The sequence below is a fragment of the Tachyglossus aculeatus genome, chromosome 3, assembly GCF_015852505.1.
Source record: "Tachyglossus aculeatus isolate mTacAcu1 chromosome 3, mTacAcu1.pri, whole genome shotgun sequence".
NCBI classification, from domain to species: Eukaryota; Metazoa; Chordata; class Mammalia; order Monotremata; family Tachyglossidae; genus Tachyglossus; species Tachyglossus aculeatus.
In genome coordinates, this window is record NC_052068.1 from 100,223,200 (window position 1) to 100,243,116 (window position 19,917).

The 19,917-nt window shown below is 46.4% G+C and overlaps 1 protein-coding gene and 1 non-coding gene across 2 annotated transcripts in view; one reads left to right on the top strand and one right to left on the bottom strand.

Moving 5' to 3' along the window:
• Positions 1-12,142, bottom strand: part of SIGLEC15 (sialic acid binding Ig like lectin 15) — a 46,053-nt gene extending 33,911 nt beyond the window's left edge. Inside the window, exons 1-3 of the mRNA XM_038743421.1 lie at positions 12,126-12,142; positions 11,327-11,380; positions 10,303-10,405 (exon numbers count right to left, since the gene is read on the bottom strand). Of these exons, the coding sequence (XP_038599349.1) occupies positions 10,303-10,405; positions 11,327-11,380; positions 12,126-12,142 (174 nt within the window). The remainder of the gene's footprint in view (positions 1-10,302; positions 10,406-11,326; positions 11,381-12,125) is intronic.
• Positions 9,123-9,260, top strand: LOC119925960. Its single transcript, XR_005449881.1, has one exon. It is a non-coding gene; the product is annotated as a small nucleolar RNA SNORA7 (small nucleolar RNA).
• Positions 12,143-19,917: the final 7,775 nt, after the last annotated feature.

Genomic DNA, 19,917 nt, shown 5'->3' on the forward strand with positions numbered 1-19,917 from the left:
CTCAGGCCTGGGAGTCAGGAGGACCTGGGTTCTAATCCCATTTCCTCCACATGTCTGCTGTGTGACCTTGGGCAAGCCTCTTCACTTCTATATGCCTCTGATACCTCATCTGTAAAATGGGGATAAGAGTGTGAGCCCCATGTGGGGCAGGGACTGTGTCCAACCTGATTACCATGTATCTATCCCAACACTTTAGAAAAGTGTTTTGCATATAGTAAATGCTTAACAAATACTATCATTATTATTATTGATCAGGGTCTTCTCCTGGATTATTGGGAAACTGACTAGAAATGTGGGCCTCTCTATATACTTCTCTCTCCCTCTCAACAGTCACTGAATCTCTCAGGGGCAACCAGGAAGACCCATCTAGATCCTGAACAATAACATGGAGGAAGTTAAAAGGACTTTTCATTGCATTAGGCAACTGTTTAATAATGATCCACCCATCACAGGGGCTCCTGAATGTTTCCTGTGGCAGAGCAGCTTGTGTGTGGGGTGAAATCCTGCTGCTAAGCAGTTCCCCCTCCCATGAGATAGCCATTCCATTCCTTCCCTCCTCCCTTAAGGTCTGGTTCCAGTGTCTTCTCCTGGCCCAGGGCCAGTTAATGGAGGCTAAGTACCCAAACAGGACCTTCCAAGCCCTATTAGGATTCCAGGGCTTCTCTGCTCAGATCTGAGGCTCCAGATAAGTGATGAGCTGAAACAGTCACAAGGTTTGCTAGGCTTTATGAGGACAAAGGAGAGGGTGGGCAGAGCTGGGAGCTCCTAGCTTCGGTTTGCTGGCTGATCCAGGGCTGTTTCTTAAGATAATAATAATAATTGTGATATTTGTTAAGCACTTACTATGTGTTAGGCACTGTACTAAGCACCAGGGTAGATACAGGGTAATTGAGTGGGTCACAGTTCCTGTTCCATATGGAGCTAACAGTCTTAATCCCCATTTTCCAGATGAGGGAACTGAGGCACAGAGAAGAGAAGTGACTTGCCCAAGGTCACACAGCAGATAGGTGGCAGAGCTGGGATTAGCGCCCATGTCCTTCTGACTCTGAGTTCTGTGCTCTATACACTTAACCAAGCTGCTTCTCTAAAAAAGAGATCACTACTCAGAATTTATAACATTATAAATACCATAAAAATAGTATTTATTAAGCACTTCCTAACTATGTACCAAACACTCTGCTAAGTCCTGGGGTCATTGCAAGATAATCAGCTAGGACTCAATCATTCATAATAACCATGGTATTTATCAAGCAGCATGAGAAGCATGAAAATCTGCGTGGCCTAGTGGATAGACCACATGCCTGGGAGTCAGAAAGATTTGGGTTTTAGTCCCAGCTACACTACTTGTCTGCTAAATGACTCTGGGCAAGCCACTTCACTTCTCTGTGCCTCAGTTTCCTCTTCTGTAAAATGGGGACACCTCCTATTTAGACAGTGAGCCCTATGTGGGACAGGGACTGTGTCCTACCCAATTAACTTGTACCTACCCCAGTGCTTAGTAGAATTCCTGGCACATAGTCAGCGCTTAAGTGACTTGTGAGCCGCAGTGTGACATGGACAGTGTTCAGCTTGATTAGCTTGAATATGCACCTGTGCTTAGTATGGATTCTGGCACATATTAAGCACTCAACACATACCATAAGTGCTTGCTATATGCAAGTAATAATTAGCATTGCGGTATTTGTTAAGCATTTGTTAAGCAAGTGTTGGGGTAGCTATAAGATAATCAGACACTGTCCCTGCCTTCACAGTCTAAGCAGGAGGAAGAACAAGTGTCTCATCCCCATTTCACAGAAGCGGAAACTGAGGCACAAAGAAGGTAAGTGACTTGCCCAAAGTCACTCAGCAGGCAAGTGGCAAAGCAGGGATTAAAACCCAGGTCCTCTGATGTGCTGGCCCGTGTTCTTTCCACTAGGTCTCATTCTGCTTCTACAAGTAGTGTGCTGAGCATTGGGGTTGGTAAAAGGTTATCGGATAGGGCAAGTAGTGCTCCGAGGGCATGATTATGTTGCCTTGTTCCTCCTTACTCCCCTGCAGAGAAAGAGAGACAGAGAGAGAGTGAGAGAGAGAGTGTGTGTGTGTATGTGTGTGTGTTTGTCTCCCTCCCTCCCATGGTAATGAATGAGTGGTCTGCGAACTCACCCACCCTTCACTCCTGGGTGCTGAAACGGCAGCAATCTAACTGAAATTCCCAAGCCCTGCCAATTTTGGTTTTACATCCTTCTCTCCACCCTGCTCTGCTCGTATTCATGTACTCCCTTGTATTGATGCTTTGTTGTCTATCTCCCCTTCTAGACTGTGAGCCATCTGTTGGGTAGGGACCATCTCTATATGTTGCCAACTTGTACTTCCCAAGCGCTTAGTATAGTGCTCTGCGCACAGTAAGTGCTCAATAAATACGATTGAATGAATGAAATGAAAGTCCCTGGGTTCCCTGGAGCTCACAATCTACAGTGTGGGAGAGTGCCTGTCTCCTGTCTCTCCCTGCTCCAGTCCATACTTCACACTGCTGCCCAGATAATTTTTCTACAGAACTGTTCAATCTATGTTTCCCCACTCCTCAAGAAACTCCAGTAGTCACCCGTCTATCTCTGCATCAAACAGAAGCTCCTCACCATTGGCTTTAAAACACTTAATCACCTTGCCCCTCCTACTTTATTTCCTACCATTTTTCCTACTGATTTCCTACGTCAACCTAGCCCACACACTTTGCCTCTCTAATGCCAACCAAATCGCTGTACCTTAATCTCGTCTATCTCACCCCTGACCTCTTGTCCATGTCCTCTCTCTGGCCTGGAAATCCCTACCTCTGCATGTCCAACTGACGATCACTTTCCCCACCTTCAAAGTCTTACTGAAGGCACATCTCCTCCAAGAGGCCTTCCCTGACTAAGCTCTCTTTCCCTCTTCTCCCACCCTCTTCTGTTTTTCCTCGCACTTCATTCATTCATTCAATCATATTTATTGAGTGCTTACTGTGTGCAGAGCACTGTACTAAGCGCTTGGGAAGTACAAGTTGACAACATATAGAGACGGTCCCTACCCAACAGCGGGCTCACAGTCTAGAAGGGGGAGACAGAGAACAAAACAAAACATATTAACAAAATAAAATAAATAGAATAAATATGTACAAATAAAATAAATAAATAAACAGAGTAATAAATACGTACAAACATAGATACATATATACAGGTACTGTGGGGAGGGGAAGGAGGTAAGGCGGGGGGAATGGAGAGGGGGAGGAGGGGGAGAGGAAGGTCGGGGGAAGGCAGAGGACTTAGGTTCTAATTCCAGTTCCAACAGTAGGCTGCTTTGTGATCTTGGACAAGTCACTGAACTTCTCTGTGCTTCAGTTCCCTCATCTGCAGAATGGGGTTTCAATGCCTGTGGTCCTTCCTACCTAGAAGGTGAGCCCCAAGTGGGACCTGATTATCTTGTAATACTACTAATATATTAATTATGGTATTTTTAAGCACTTACTATGTGCCAAGCATTGTTCTAAATGCTGGAGTAAACACAAGGTAATCAGGTTGTCCCACATGGGGCTCAAAGTCTTAATCCCCATTTTACAGATGAGGTAACTGAGGCACAGAGAAGTTAAGCGACTTGCCCAAGGTCACACAACAGACAAGTTGCAGAAGCGGAATTAGAACCCACATCCTCTGACTCCCAATACCATGCTCTTTTCTCTAAGCTACGCTGCTTCTCTACTTACCCCAGCACTTAAATCAGTGCCTGGCACATAGTAATAATAATAATAATAGTAATGATAGAATTTATTAAGCACTTACTATGTGCAAAGCACTGTTCTAAGCACTGGGGAGGTTACAAGGTGATCAGGTTGTCCCACGTGGGGCTCACAGTCTTAATCCCCATTTTACAGATGAGGTTAACTGAGGCACAGAGAAGTTAAGTGACTTGCCCAAAGTCACACAGCTGACAAGTGGCAGAGCGGGATTTGCTGGGATAGTAAGCACTTAACAAATACCACAGTTATTATTATTATTATCAGCAGTAGTAGTATTACCTATGGAGTAGGCCCCTCCCCTCTCACCTCTTAAAATAATAATAATAATAATAATGGCATTTATTAAGCACTTACTATGTGCAAAGCACTGTTCTAAGCACTGGGGAGGTTAAAAGGTGATCAGATTGTCCCAAGGGGTGCTCACAGTCTTAATCCCCATTTTACATTTGAGGGAACTGAGGCACAGAGAAGTTAAGTGACTTGCCCAAAGTCACACAGCTGACAGTTGGCAGAGCCAGGATTTGAACCCCTGACCTCTGACTCCAAAGCCTGTGCTCTTTCCACTAAGCCACGCTGCTTCCTCAAAATACTTACTCCTTTTTTCCACAACTCTGCCCACCTTCAAAGCCTTATTAAAAACACATTTCTTCCAACAGGCTTTCCCCAACTAAGCCCTCATTTCCCCTACTCCATCTCCCTTTTGCATCACCTATGCACTTAGATCTGTACCCTTTAATTGATCAGAGTGCAGAGCACTGAACTAAGGACTTGGGAGAGCACAGTATAACGGAGTTGGCAAACGTGTTCCCTGCCCACAAGGAGCTTACAGGCTAAAGTCACTTTCACCCCTCTCTCAGCCCCACAGCACTTATGTACATATCTGAGATTCATTTATTTATATTAACGTCTCTCTCCCCCTCTAGGCTGTAAGCTTGTTGTGGGCAGGGAGCGTGTCTACCAACTCTGATATGTTTACTCTCCCAAGTGCTTAGTAAATGTGCTCTGCAATCAATCATATTTATTGAACGCTTTCCACATGCAGAGCACTATACTAAGGGCTTGGGAGAGTATAATAGGATAGAGTTGGTAGACATGTTCCCTGCCCACAGTGAGCTTACAATCTAGAGGGGGAGACAGATATTGATGTTAAAAAAAGAAATTACAGATATGTGCGTAAGTGCCGTGGAGCTGAGGGAGGGGTGAATAAAGAAAGGGAGCAAATCCAAGTGCAAGGACAACACAGAAAGGAGTTACTCTGCAGATGGTAAGCATTCAATAGATATGACTGAGCAGGGTTTGTGCCTCAGTTACCTCATCTGTAAAATGGGGATTAAGATTGTGAGCCCTATGTGAGAAAGGGACTGTGTCTAACCTGATTTGCCTGTATCCGCCCCAGGGCTTAGAACAGTGCCTGGCACTTAGTAAGCACTTAATAAATACCACAATTATTATTGCCATTTTATTTATGAGAAAACTGGGACACAGAGAAGTTAAATGATTTGCCCGAGTTCACCCAGCAGGTCAGTGGCAGAACTGAGATTAGAACCTGGGTCTGAAACCTAGTCCCATGCTCTTTCCACCAGGCCACGCTGCCTCCTTTCTGTTCCAACAGAAAAAGATGTGGGGGCGGTCCCCTTCTTGGTCTCATATCAAGGGGTTATTGGCATGGTGCCACTATCCTCCCCTGCCATAAAAACATCTCGGTCACCGTTAGCATCCTCTTCCTCTACCCAAGCACCTCTCCACTTGGGATCAGAAGCAGGGGGAGCTAGGCCGGGAGAGGATCATGGGGAACACAAAATTCCAATCCCATCCCATACCTGGGATTAGGGCCATTGGATTTAGAAAGCCAAGGAGGGAGAGAAGCTGATCAAGACCCTTCCGTGGAGTGAAACAGTCCAGGGTGGGTTTCCCCTGGGGTGTGGATTTAGTTTGGAATGCGTGGAATGGAAGGGGGGCAATGTGGGAGGAAGCTTGTGCCTTGAGCACAAAAATATCCTGCTTCTTTATTTCTGAACCCACCCCTTGGAGATGGGGAGGCAGATAAATTGAAGGAAAGGTGTTCTTCTCCTTGGTAGAACCCCAGTCTCTTGAATGGCAGGGTGCTGAGCCCAGCCTGGAGTGAGGGCAGTGGGGTTGCTGGCCCTGGAAAGTCAGTCAGTCAATCATATTTATTATGGTATGTGTTAAGCACTTACTGTGCGCCAACCACTGTTGTCAGTGCCAGGTAGATACAAGTCAAGCAGGTGGGACTCAGCCCCTGTCCCACATGAGGCTCATATTCTTAATCTCCATTTTACAGATGAGATAACTGAGGCCTAGTCAAGGTCACACAGCAGACATGCGGTGCTGACTGGGTGAAGAGCCCTGTACTAAACGCTTGGGAGAGACACCTTTGCTGCCCACAACCAGCTCTCAGTCAGGAGGGGACAAAGTGAAACAGGCACTGCCCCTGCTGCCAAGAGACTTGGTACTAAGGCCTGGTTGAAGCCTGGTTGGCTCCCGGGAGGGTGCCATTCTCTGCTGACCCTGGACCCTGGGCCTAGAAGCAGTGTCACCTAGTTGAAAGAATGCAGGACGGCTGTGCTACGCTGGTATCTCGGCTGCTATGTGCCCTGGGGTAAGTCACTTAAAGTCTCTGCGCTTTCCTTTCTTCACCTGTAAAATGGGGAAGACACACCTATTTTTTTCTCTCCTTTGTGTGGAGCAGAGACCATGTCTGATCTGATTGCACAGAATCTACCAGAGCGTTCTGCATGTTCTAAGCACTTAAGAAATATAACAGCATGGCCTAGTGGAAAGAGCAGAGGTCTGGAAGTCAGAGCACCTGGATTCTAATCCTGGCTCTGCCACTTGCCTGCTGGGTTACCTTGGGCAAGTCTGCTTCTCTGTCCCTCAGTTTCCTCATCGGTAAAATGGGGATTGATTACCTGTTCTCCCTCCCGCTTAGGCTGTTGAGTCCTATATGGAAAAGGAACTATGTCAGACCTGCCCAACTACCTGCCCAGTGCTTAGTGCAGTGCACAGAACAAAGTAAGTGCTTAGCAAATAGCCAGCTCTTAATACTGAGGCCTTATTCATTCATTCATTCAATTGTATTTATTGAGTGCTCACTGTGTGCAGAGCACTGTACTAAGCACTTGGGAAGTAAAAGTTGGCAACGTATAGAGATGGTCCCTTACTGGCCAGGGCCTCATTGGCCACACTCTGCACACAGTAAGCGCTCAATAAATACGATTGAATATAATAATGATGGTATTTGTTAAGCACTTACTATGTGCAAAGCACTGTTCTAAGCATCGATTGAATGAATGAATCAACCTGGGAATCACGGCTGAAAAATCTCTCTTCAAGCCGAGGTTTCAGGAAGTTTGGGAGACAGGGAAAGAATTGAAAATAAAACCAGGAATTCCACAGAGCAAACAGGGCAGCAAAAGGATATCGATTGTGCAATCTACTAATTTGGATGACCTGTCAATATTTCTGTGTCTGCCTCTTCCAATAATTAGTGTAAGCTTTTTCTGGGCAGGGAACATTCTTTAATATCTGTTGTTCTTTCCCAAACCCTTAGTATGATGCGTTGTGCTCAGTAAATGCTATTGCTGCTGCTACTACTAATACTGTAGAGAAGCAGCGTGGCTCAGTGGAAAGAGCCAGGGCTTGGGAGCCAGAGGTCATGGGTTCTAATCCCAGCTCCGCCACGTCTGCTGTGTGACCTTGGGCAAGTCACTTAACTTCTCTGAGCCTCCTTTACCTCATCTGTATAATGGGGATTAAGACTGTGAGCCCCACGTGGGACAATGTGATCACCTTGTATCCCCCCCAGTGCTTAGAATAGTGCTTTACACATAGTAAGCACTTTCCAAATGCCATCATTATTATTATTATTACTGTTACTGCTGATACTACTACTATTACTACTACCACAGCTATTGCAGCTACTACTACTGCTACTATCATTCAAGCAAGCATATTTAGTGATCACTTATTTTATGCAGAGCACTTACTATGAGCATACTAAGCATTTGGGAAAGTGCAATATAGCAGAATTGCTAGACATGTTCCCTGCCCAGAGAGGGAGACAGGTCTTAAAATAAATCATGGATATTCATTCATTTGTATTTATTGAGTGCTTACTGTGTTCAGAGCGCTGTACTAAGCTCTTGGGAAGTACAATTCAGCAGCACATAGAGACAATCTCTTCCCACAGCAGGCTCAGAGGTGCTTTGGGGCAGAGGGTAGGTTGAATAAGGGACATAAATCTATGTTCAAGGTTGACACAGAAGGGAGAGGAAGTAGGGGAAATGAGGACTTAGGGAAGGCTTCTTGAAGGAGATGGGATTTTAATAAGGCTTGCTCAGGAGTTGAATTACTACTACTACTATTACTACTGCTATAATAATAATAATAATAATAATAATAACAATATTTGTTAAGCGCTTACTATGCACCAAGCACTGTTCTAAGCACTGGAATAGATATAAGGTAATCAAGTTGGTCACAGTCCCTGTCCTACGTGGGGCTCACAGTCTCAATCCCCATTTTACAGATGAGGTAACTGAGGCCCAGAGAAGTGAAGTGACTTGCCTAAGGTCACACAGCAAGCAAGTGGCCGAGCTGGGGTTAGAACCCATGACTTCTGACGCCCAAGCCCGTGTTCTTGCCACTAGGCCATGCTGCTTCTCATTCTAAGACTATTATTACTACTACTACTGCTTACACTCTTTGTGTGGTTCAGTGTGGAAAAGACGATCCCTTCCAATTTAGCATTTTTCATTAGACATGTCCATGTGGATATAGTTTGCTGACAATAGTGGTGTTTTCAAACAGCATGGGGAAGTAGCATGGCCTACTGGATAGGGCACGGGCCTGGGAGTCAGAAGGACCTGGGCTCTAAACCCGGCTCGGCCACTTGTTTGCTGTGTGACCTTGGGCAAGTCACTTCACTTCTCTGAGCCTCTATTCCCTATTTTGTAAAATGGGGATTAAGACTGTCGACCCCTTGTGGGACAGGGACTGTGTCCAACCTGATTAGCTTATACCTACCCCAGAACCTAGAACAGTGCTCGACACGTAAAAAGTGCTTAACAAGCACCATTATTGTTATTATTTTTATTATTATTATTCAAGCACAAAGGTCAGCTGTGCATGTGTATGTGTGATTGTATGCTTGTGGGTAGGAGATGCTTATCAGATGTGTTGGAGGAATGCAGAGCAATGAGATTCTGGAGACTTTGAATTTGCATCTGTGTAATAAGCCCACATCACCAGTAACCAAGGGAGAGGTGGTGGAGAGTAAACCCTTAGGATAGAAAAAGATTGAATGGGCAGAGGTTTACTGAACAGTCACTTTCCCCTCTGCTAATGCCCAATTCCCCTCTCAGAGTCGCACCTGGAGAGTTTCCAGTACTCTACCAGTCTTGACTATGGGAGGGAGAGTCAAGCAGAGGCATACCCATTCCATTCCTAGCTTGGGCCGTGGCTAGTGAGTGGAAGGCAATCTGCTACACGTCAAAACTCACCTGTGCTGGGCAGCAGCGGCACGGGAGAGAGTCAAGGTCAGAGACTCAAATTTACTGCACGGAAGGAGGTAATGGTAAACCGCTTCTGTATTTTTACCAAGAAAATTCTATGGATACACTACCAGAATGATTGCTGATGGAGGTGGGGTGTTCTAGGAGAGATGTGTCTATGGCATCGCTAGTGGTCAGAGACCACTCAAAGGCATAAAGCGAAGTGACTGCCCAATTGCTCTATAGAGCTCCCAGGCTCAGTTCTTCAGCAATAATATTACAGGGACTTCTGCCTCCCTTTATTCATTCAATCATATTTATTAAGCACTCACTGTGTGCAGAGCACTGTATTAAGTGCTTGGGAAAGTACAACACAAAAATAAACAGTAACATTCCCCGCCCAAAGTGAGCTCAGAGTCTAGAGCCGGGGGAGACAGACATCAGTTCAAATAAATAAAATTATAGATATATATGTAAGTGCTGTGGGGCTGGGAAGGGAGGGAAGAGCAAAGGAGCAAGTCAGGGCAACACAGAAGGGAGTGGGAGATGAGAAAAAATGGGGCTTAGTCTGGGATGGCCTCTTGGAGGAGATATACCTTTAATAAGGCTTTAAAGGTGGGGAGAGTCATTGTCTGTCAGATTTGAGGAGGGAGGACCTTCAAGGCCAGAGGCAGGACATGGACCAGGGGTCTTCCTAATCTCACACCCAGGGCTGGACCTGGATATTCTATATTTGTGGACTTTTTTGAAGAAGAAAAAAAATATCCCCCCTGCCCCGACCATCCCCAAAGCATATGCACTTGTAAAGAGCTATAGACATCTATAGATAATCTTGATCTATGTATATATAAACAAACAAATATGTCTAAGTTGTACCTCATATCTCAAAGTTGATCTTTTATTCAGTACAAAAGACCATTTGACCAGAGAAACTAATGTATGGCCCATTTGCTCTCCCAAAGTAAGAAAGAGACAAAGAGACAGAGGCACACAGTGAGAAACTGTATGTGTGTGTGCGCACGTGCGTGCACACATGCTCACATTTTCAGGTATGCAAGTGTGCCACCTGTAAGTTGCTCCTTTTGAACTGCATTGGTCAACCAGTGTCCCGTACTGCCCAGTCAACTGTCCTTTTGATTTAAACCTGAACAAAAGAGTCAAGCGAATTCACACCTATCCCACAATGAAAATGGTTTAAGATGTTACTTCATCTATTTTTTTATGGTATTTGTTAAGCGCTTGCTGTGTGTCAAACACTTCTAAGCCCTAGGGGTAGATACAAGTTAATTAGTTTGGTCACAGTCTCTTTCTCCTATTGGTCTCACAGTCTAAGTAGGAGGGAGAACAGGAGAACGGAGGGCCAGAGAAGTTACATGACTCACCCAAGGTCACACAACAAGCAATTGGTAGAGTGGGAATTAGAATCAAGTTCTCTGATTCCTAGGCCTGTGCTCTTTCCTAAGCCAGACTACTTCTCATTTTCTGTTCTTGACTGGGAAGACCAATGCAGTGAGAAAGAAACACTGGCTAAGCAACTTTTACCTCCCGCTCCATTTCACAAATGCTTGCCTCTTCCTCTGGGATGTTAATCTTGGGAAACTCCCTTGCCTTGGTGGTTCATTCATTCATTCATTCATTCATTCAATCCTATTTATTGAGTGCTTACTATGTGCAAAGCACTGTACTAAGCACTTGGGAGCTTGGGATACCCAATATAACAGTAAATGGACACATTCCCTGTCCACAGTGAGCTTACAATTTAGAGGGGGAGACAGAGTAATATAAGTCAATCAATACATTAAATTACAGATATGCACGTAAGCACTGTGGGGCTGGGATGGGGGATGAATAAGGGGAGCAAGTCAGGTCAGTGCAGGAGGGAGTGGGAGAAGAAGAAAGGGCTTAGGGAATTTCTCAGCCGGTGATCAGCTCGGCCTAGGGAAAAAAATAGCAATTGACGCCTGTCTGTCAGCAGATTTGGAGATCACCCCCGAGCAGAGGCCTCCAAGAAGCAGGAAAAAGAAAACTCCCAAGGTCGTGTAAGGGGTCTGCAAAGCAGTCTCACCCATTCTGAAGAGGCTGAGCCAGGAGGCCAGGAGCAAGGAGGACCAGTCCATGCCTGCAGAAGAAGCCCACGAAGAAGGCGTCAACTCTGCCTTTGTTCTCACAGCGTTCACATCAACAGCTCGGCATTGCTAATGTCCAGCTGCAGAGGTAGGGACTGGGGGAAGACTAGATGATCATCCCACGGCCAAGGCAGATGGGAGCTGGCTTTGTTTGGAGGAACTGAGTGTGAGAGGGCAGGGCACTCCACTCCTAAGACTTATGTGGTTAGTCATGTGGAAAACCCAAAAGGGGATCCAAGGGGGATGACTTAGAAAAGCTGCATGTCCTAGTGGAAAGAGCACGGGCCTGAGAGTCAGGAGTTCTGGGTTCTAATCCCTGTTCTTCCACTTACCTGCCATGTGACCTTGGACAAGTCACTGAACTTAATAATAGTTAACAGTTATGGTATTTGTTAAGTGCTTACTATTTGGCAGGCACTGTACTAAGCTCCAGGGTAGATACAAGCAAATCAGGTTGTACACAGTCTCTGTCCCATGTGAGACTCACAGGCTCGATCCCCATTTTCCAGATGAGGGAACTGAGGCCCAGAGAAGTGAAGTGACTTGCCCAAGGTCACACAGCAGACAAGTGGCAGAGCTGGAATTAGAATCCAGGCCCGTGCTCTGTGCCATGCTGCTTCCCTGTGCCTCAGTTGCCTCATCTGTAAAATGGGTTTCAATGTCTGTTCTCCTTCCGACCTAGACTGTGAGCCCCATGTGGCACAGAGACTGTGTCCTACCTGCTTATCTCATACCTACCCCAGCCCATATGGCATATTACTCAACCTATAGTAAAGACTTAGCAAATACCATTATTATTGTGATGATTTTTCATGATGGGTTTTAGAAAATCTGCATTGAAAACAGATTGCTCTGAGTTCTTGGGGAAATGCATGGGAAAACTTCCCCAATTCAGAGACCTGCTTTGGGTCTTCAGATCTCAACTTTCCTTCTCTCGAAAAAATGGGGACAGGGATGGGTCTGGGTGAATTTCTCCTCAGAGATCCTGCAGTGGGGTTATGAAGTAGGGGGTGATGATGGTGAATATTGCTTTTTGCCCATATCCAGGGCCTTTTATCCTGGGAACTCAAAATCAGTTGTAGATACAGATGCCAGATCAACAAAGCAGCTCCGGGACCTTGGACCAAGAAGTTTGTATTAATTATTCAGTGGAGATAACACAACATAATATAACATAACATAACATAAACAGTGCCATTCCTGGGTCAGACCAGTGGTCTACTCAGCCCAGTTTTCTGTCTCCAACAATGGCAACAGGATGCTGGAGGAAGCGTGTGATGGTTGCCCTTGTTGACATTCATCCCAGTGTTTAGGGCTGTGCCGTATAACTTCCCTAACTTTCCCTTTGTGGACCTCTTGCCTGGACATTTATCTAAACCTCTCTGGAACCTGCTGATATTTTTATCCAGCACAGCTTCCTCTGGTAGTGAATTCCATATGCTGAGCACCCGCTGTGGGGGGGAAATGTGTCCGCTGGCTTGTATTGAACCGTCCGCCTTCAAGCCTCGGCAAGAGGGTCAACGGGTGGAAAGGGCGGAGCTGGTAGGTCGGTGATGGGGTGTGGGAGGAGCCTTCTCAGGGTCTTTTCAACCTTTATGGGATGTTCTCTAGGGCGGTTGGTCTGAAGCCAGGGATGGACAAGGTTCAAGGGTCAGCTTCCGAATGCCCTGACGTCAGTGGCCTCTAGTGGTCCCATGGATGGGCACTTGTGCCCTGAGGACTGGCTGCCTCAGGAGTGACACCCCCACCCCCCTACGGAGGGCCACCAGCACCCTCATGCATGGGCACCTGTGTCCTGAGGGATGGCTACCTTAGGACTGACCCCGCTGGGGGGTCCCCAGCACCCCTGTGGATGGACACTGTCCTGAGGGCTGACTGCCTGAGAACAGACCCTGCTGAGGGGCCCTTAGGGATGGACACTTGTGTCCTGAGGACTGACTCTCTGGGAAGCCTCCTGGCTGTTCGAAACTCCCAAGGGTTGGGACCGAAGTAAACCTTTTCTTGGAACAGTTTGGTGGGAAATGAGAGCTGAACTCTCCCCACTGGGCAGCCCAGCAGCCCACCAGTGGTTGATCGCAGGAGGTTCTAGCTGGGGGTCAGAGTCGGGGAGGAGTCAGAGGAAGTAGAGGCACAGCATAACCTGGTGGTTAGAGCATCTGCCTGGGAGTCAGAAAGCCATGAGGTCTAATCCTGGCTCCACCACTTGTTTGCTGTGTGGCCTAGGGCAAGTCACTTAGCTTCTCTGTGCCTCAGTTACTTCATCTGTAAAATGAGGATTTAGACTATGAGCTCTATGTGGGACAGGGACTGTGCCCTGTGCTCTACGTGGGACAGGGACTCAATATGCTTGTATCCATCCCAGTACTTAATACAGTGCTTGGCACATAGTAAGCACTTAACAAATGCCATTATTATTATTATTATTATTATTAGGTGATGATATACATGCCATATCCCTTCCGCTCTTCCTATCTGGAACCCAGTGGCCCCACATTTCCAAGATTGGCCTCAGGGTAGTGCAAAGGACTGAAAACAGGGTGATGAGGATGAATATTTGGATGTCCTCCTCCACGTTCTCATCTGCTTTCACCTTTCCAAGCTTGAGGTTGGACAGATCCTGACAGATCCTGCTGTCTGCACCTCCTTCAGGCAGGTGGGACTCATCATCTAGTTTTCTCTACAACAGTTTTCCTCTTTTGCCCTCAGCTGGGGGAAGTTCTGGAAAGTGGGAAGTTCTGAGAGGCAGGGAAAGTTCTGGGAACCTGGAGAGGCTAGAACGTCTTTTCCCCGGAATGGCCCCATGCCTCAGGGTAGCATTATAGTCATGGGGATTCCACTCTGTTCCTATCAGACAATCTCTCAACCCCTAGCCCTACCTGGAAGGAGCTACCTAGTAGTGAATACTGTAAAATTTCCTGGAAATGTCAGTTATTTGGTTCCCCTGTATTGGTGTAATAGAGTCGCAGTCAATCAAACAATGGTATTTACTGAGCATTTACTGTTGGCAGAACACTGTACTAAGTGCTTGGGAGAGTACAATATTTCCATTATACACTGGTTTCCATAATGCAGTGGCAAAGACCTTTTATGAGTGAGAGGTTGCGGGGGAGGGAAGGCATCCTTAGAGGTCAACTCATGAGAACCTGCAGCTCTAATAGGAGAAAACTCAATGATCAAGAACAAGGGAAATGACTGGCTATTTCCAAAGCTGGGCTAGTTAGATGTTGGTTATTCTGTCTTTCCAGCTCCCTGCCTTGGAGTTTGTTTTTCTTTATACTGTTTTATTTAATTTCCCGTTTCTTTTTTGCATCATCACCCAGAGACAAGGTCACAGACATGCACACAGATTTAAGCATCATTTACCCCGTAGTTGGCCAGCAGCTCAGGACTTGCAGTGTAATGAGGGTTGGTTCTGGAGCTAAAGGTTGGGGCTAAGAAGGGCGCTTTGGGCCCAATTCTTGGGTCTGCTCCTGTGTTTTGGGGGGAGGGAGGACAGCTGGGCCTGTGGAAGAGAGGGTAAGAGTCCCTAGGGCTTAAAGAAAGACACAGAGATTGTCCACAGAGAGCTTTTATTCTAAGAGGCAAGAGATACTGTGTGGACATACAGACATGAAAAAGTGGATTGGTTAAGGGTTTAAGAAATTTCTCCACCTGGTTTAGCATTTAAAATCGAACAACCTTTAAATTTCTTCTTTCATTTCTTTTTTCCCCAATAGAGTCCAACATCGTCTTGTCTTATGCCGTCTAGTTGTTTCTGACCCATAGAGACACCACAGACACATCTCTCCCAGAATGCTCCGCTCTCCATCTGCAATCATTCCAGTAGTGGATCCATAGAGTTTTGTTGGAAAAATATGGAACTGGTTTACCATTGTCTCCTTCTGCCCAGTAAACTTAAGTCTCCGCCCTCGACTCTCTCCCATGCTGCTGCTGCCCATCATAGGTGAGTTTTGACATGTAGCAGATTGCCTTCCACTCGCTAGCCATGGCCCAAACTAGCAATAATAATAATAATGACATTTATTAAGCATTTACTATGTGGAAAACACTGTTCTAAGCGCTGGGGAGGTTACAAGGTGATCAGGTTGTCCCATGGGGGGCTCACAGTCTTAATCCCCATTTTACAGATGAGGTAACTGAGGCACAGAGAAGCTAAGTAACTTGCCCAAAGTCACACAGCTGACAATTGGTGGAGTCGGGATTTGAACCCATGACCTCTGACTCCAAAGCCACACTGAGTGGCTGGCTTTCCACTGAGCCACGCTGCTTCTCTAATTCTAGTAATGGAATGGGTAAGCCTCTGCTTGACTGTCCCTCCCTTAGCCAAGAGTGGTAGAGTACTGGAAACTCTCCAGGTGTGACCCTGAGAGGGAGTCCAACCTTGACACGGCTTATATTTTGGGTTAATGACTACCTTGATGAAAGTCTTCTCTGTTGGGGTGTGATGGTAGGGACTGTGCTGAGTACCTCTTATCTGACAGTCAATCCTTGGCCAGGGTAATGACACGTGTTTATATATGTATTTCTAGAAAGAGAGAGGAAGAGGGAAGAAGGAAAGAAATGGAGAGGGGAGGGATGGAGAGAAACAGAGAGAGAGGGAGAAAGAGAGAGAGAGAGATATCTGTGTTTCACCAATCTTAGGCCTGTGCGTCTCAAGGACCTGAGTCTTTACAGCATTCTTTCAGCATTAGGGTAAGACAGACATAATTAAAGGAATGATGGGTGAATTTTCTACTGATTATTCTGATTTTCTCTAGGTATTATAAGATTGTCAGCTTCTAGAGTCCAGGGACCATGTCTGCTGTACTTACGTTGTCTGCCCCGTGGATCTGCCTTGGTGTCACCAGGCTTTCTTAAGAGTGTGCCCCTTCTCTTTTATAATAATAATGATTCTATTTGTTAAGTGCCTACTATGTGCCAAGCACTGTACTAGGGTAGATTCAAAATAATCAGGTCCCACATGGGGCTCTCAGTCAAAGTAGGAGGGAGAACAGGGTTTGAATCTTCATGTTGCAGATGAGGGAACTGAGGCACAGAGAACTTAAGTGATGTGCCCAAGGTCACACAGTAAACAAATGGGATAAGAACCCATTGGTAGAACCAGGATGTGAACCAAATGAATGCTGTCAGAATCTGACCCTAGGAGACTTTCCATTAGGCCATGTTGCTGCCCTAATTTCTCACTGTCTCCTGCAAGCTCTAGTCTTACTGCTGTGGCCTTGGAGCTATTGTTTTCGGGGGACAGTAGGCGATGGAGCTGCTCGGTTTCATGGACAGAGATGGCAGCAGGGCAGGAGTGGCGGTTTGACAGACGTTGAGTGGAGACAAGCCTACACCTGAGTTTTTCAGACATTTCAGGAATGGCCCTACTTCTCTTACTAACCAAAGAGTCATAGGGCTTAGCTAAGCCTTGCCTAGATGGCTGAAATCTAGGCCTAGAGCAAGCCCCTTTCCCCTAAGCAATAAGACTGATTGCATCTTGGCATCCTACACTCAATTCGTCATAATAATAACCATGGTATTTGTTAAACGCTTTGTGTGTCATGCACTGGGAAGATACAGTCTAATCAGGCCAGACCCAATCCCTGTCCCATATGGGGCTCACAGTCTAAGGAAGAGGGAGAGCATATTTAATTCCTGTTTTCAGGTGAGGAAACTGAGGCATAAAGAAGTTAAGTGACTGACCAAGGTCACACTGCAGGCAAGTGGCAGTGCCAGAATTAGAACCCTGGTCTCAAGGCTCCCAAGCCTGTACTTTTTCCACTAAGCCATGCTGCTTCTCAGGGTGGATTATCCAGTTCATGAATTATTAATCAATTCATTAATTGTATTTATCGAGTGCTTACTATGTGCAGAACACTGCCCTAAGCGCTTGGGAGAGTACAAGGCAACAGAGTTAGTAGACGTGTTCCTTGCTTGCATTCTAGAGGATGAGCTTACCGTCTAGAGGACCATCCAATACCTTGCTTTTCTCTACTCCATCTTTCTCCTGTTGTTGTTATATTATACTGTCTCAAGTGTTTAGTACAGTGTTCAGCACACAGTAAGTGATCAATAAATACAATTGATTGATTGGTTCTCGTCCCCTCAGGTGGTCCTGGAGTATGCAGATGCTTAGTTTCCCAGCTAACTCAGGGCTGCACCAGGAAGGCTGCAGTCAAGCATGACCCAACAAGTTTGTTATAATAATTACAGTACTAGTTAAGCACTTACTATGTGCCAAGCACTGTTCTAAGCACTGGGGTAGATTCAAGTTAGATTGGACAGAGTCCCTGTCCCTCATGGGGCTCACACTCTTCACCCCCATTTTACAGATGAGATAACTGAGGCCCAGAAAAGTGAAGTGACTTGCCCAAGATCACACAGCAGACTTGTGGCGGGGCTGGAATTAGAACTCATGACCTTCTGACTCCAAGGCCTGTGCTTTATCTACTTTACCATGCTGCTTCTCTTGGCCTCTGGCCCGTTGTTGGGTAGGGACCGTCTCTATATGTTGCCAACTTGTACTTCCGAAGCGCTTAGTACAGTGCTCTGCACACAGTAAGCGCTCAGTAAATATGATTGAATGAATGAATGAATGTGCCTGCTGCTAGAATGGTCATAAATCAATCAATCATATTTATTGCGTGTTTGCTATGTGCAAAGCACTGTACTAAGCACTTGGGAGAGTACAATACAACAATAAACAGACACATTCCCTGCCCACAGTGAGCTTACAATCTTAGGGGGGGCAGGGAAATAATTGTGGTATTCAGTGCTTACTATGTGCCATGCACTGTGCTAAGTACTGGGGTGGAAATAAGATAATTGGGTTGGACACAGTCCCTGTCCCCCATGGGGCTCAATGTCTTAATCCGCATTTAATCTCCCCATTAGGAGAAGCAGCCTGGCTCAGTGGAAAGAGCCTTGGCTTGGGAGTCAGAGGTCATGGGTTCTAATTCCGACTCCGCCACTTGTCAGCTGTGTGACTTTGGGCAAGTCACTTAACTTCTCTGTGCCTCAGTTATCTCATCTGTAAAATGGGGATTAAGACTGTGAGCCCCACGTAGGACAACCTGATCACCTTATATCCCCCCCAGCGCTTCGAACAGTACTTTGCACATAGTAAGCGCTTAATCAATCAATCAATCAATCGTATTTATTGAGTGTTTACTGTGTGCAGAGTACTGTACTAAGCGCTTGGGAAGTAGAAGTTGGCAACATACAGAGACGGTCCCTACCCGACAGTGGGCTCACAGTCTAGAAGGGGGGAGACAGAGAACAAAACAAAACATATTAACAAAATAAAATAAAAAGAATAGTTATGTACAAGTAAAATAAATAAATAAATAGAGTAATAAATATGTACAAACATATATACATATATACAGGTGCTGTGGGGAAGGGAAGGAGGTAAGGCGGGGGGATGGAGTGGGGGGAGGGGGAGAGGAAGGAAGGGGCTCAGTCTGGGAAGGCCTCCTGGAGTAGGTGAGCTCTCAGTAGGGCCTTGAAGGGAGGAAGAGAGCTAGCTTGGCAGATGTGGGGAGGGAGGGCATTCCAGGACAGGGGGATGACGTGGGCCGGGGGTCGATGGTGAGACAGGCGAGAACGAGGCACGGCGAGGAGATTAGCGGCAGAGGAGCAGAGGGTGCGGGCTGGGCTGTAGAAAGAGAGAAGGGAGGTGAGGTAGGAGGGGGCGAGGTGATGGAGAGCCTTGAAGCCGGGGGTGAGGAGTTTCTGCCTGATGCGTAGGTTGATTGGTAGCCACTGGAGATTTTTGAGGAGGGGAGTAACATGCCCAGAGCGTTTCTGGACAAAGACAATCCGGGCAGCAGCGTGAAGTATGGATTGAAGTGGGGAGAGACAAGAGGATGGGAGATCGGAGAGGAGGCTGATACAGTAGTCCAGACGGGATAGGATGAGAGCTTGAATGAGCAGGGTAGCAGTTTGGATGGAGAGGAAAGGGCGGATCTTGGCAATGTTGCGGGGCTGAGACTGGCAGGTTTTGGTGACGGACTGGATGTGAGGGGTGTACAAGAGAGCGGAGTCGAGGATGACACCAAGATTGCGGACTTGTGAGACGGGAAGGATGGTAGTGCCATCAACAGTGATGGGAAAGTCAGGGAGAGGACAGGGTTTGGAAGGGAAGACAAGGAGTTCAGTCTTGGACATGTTGAGTTTTAGGTGGCGGGCAGACATCCAGATGGAGATGTCCTGAAGGCAAGAGGAGATGCGAGCCTGGAGGGAGCGGGAGAGAGCAGGGGCAGAGATATAGATTTGGGTGTCATCAGCGTAGAGATGATAGTTGAAGCTTAACATGCCACCATTATTATTATTATTATTATTATTATTATTATTATTATTTTACAGATGAGGTAAATGAAGCACAGAGAAGGAAAATTATTTGCTCAGAGTCACATAGCAGACAAGTGGCAAAGCCGGGATTGGAACCCATGACCTTGTGACTCCCAGGCCTGCTGCTTCCCTCTGCCCATTCCCCAGAGTAGTATGTTCTACTGTGGCAAGCCCTGCATGTTGGGAATCCTGGTAG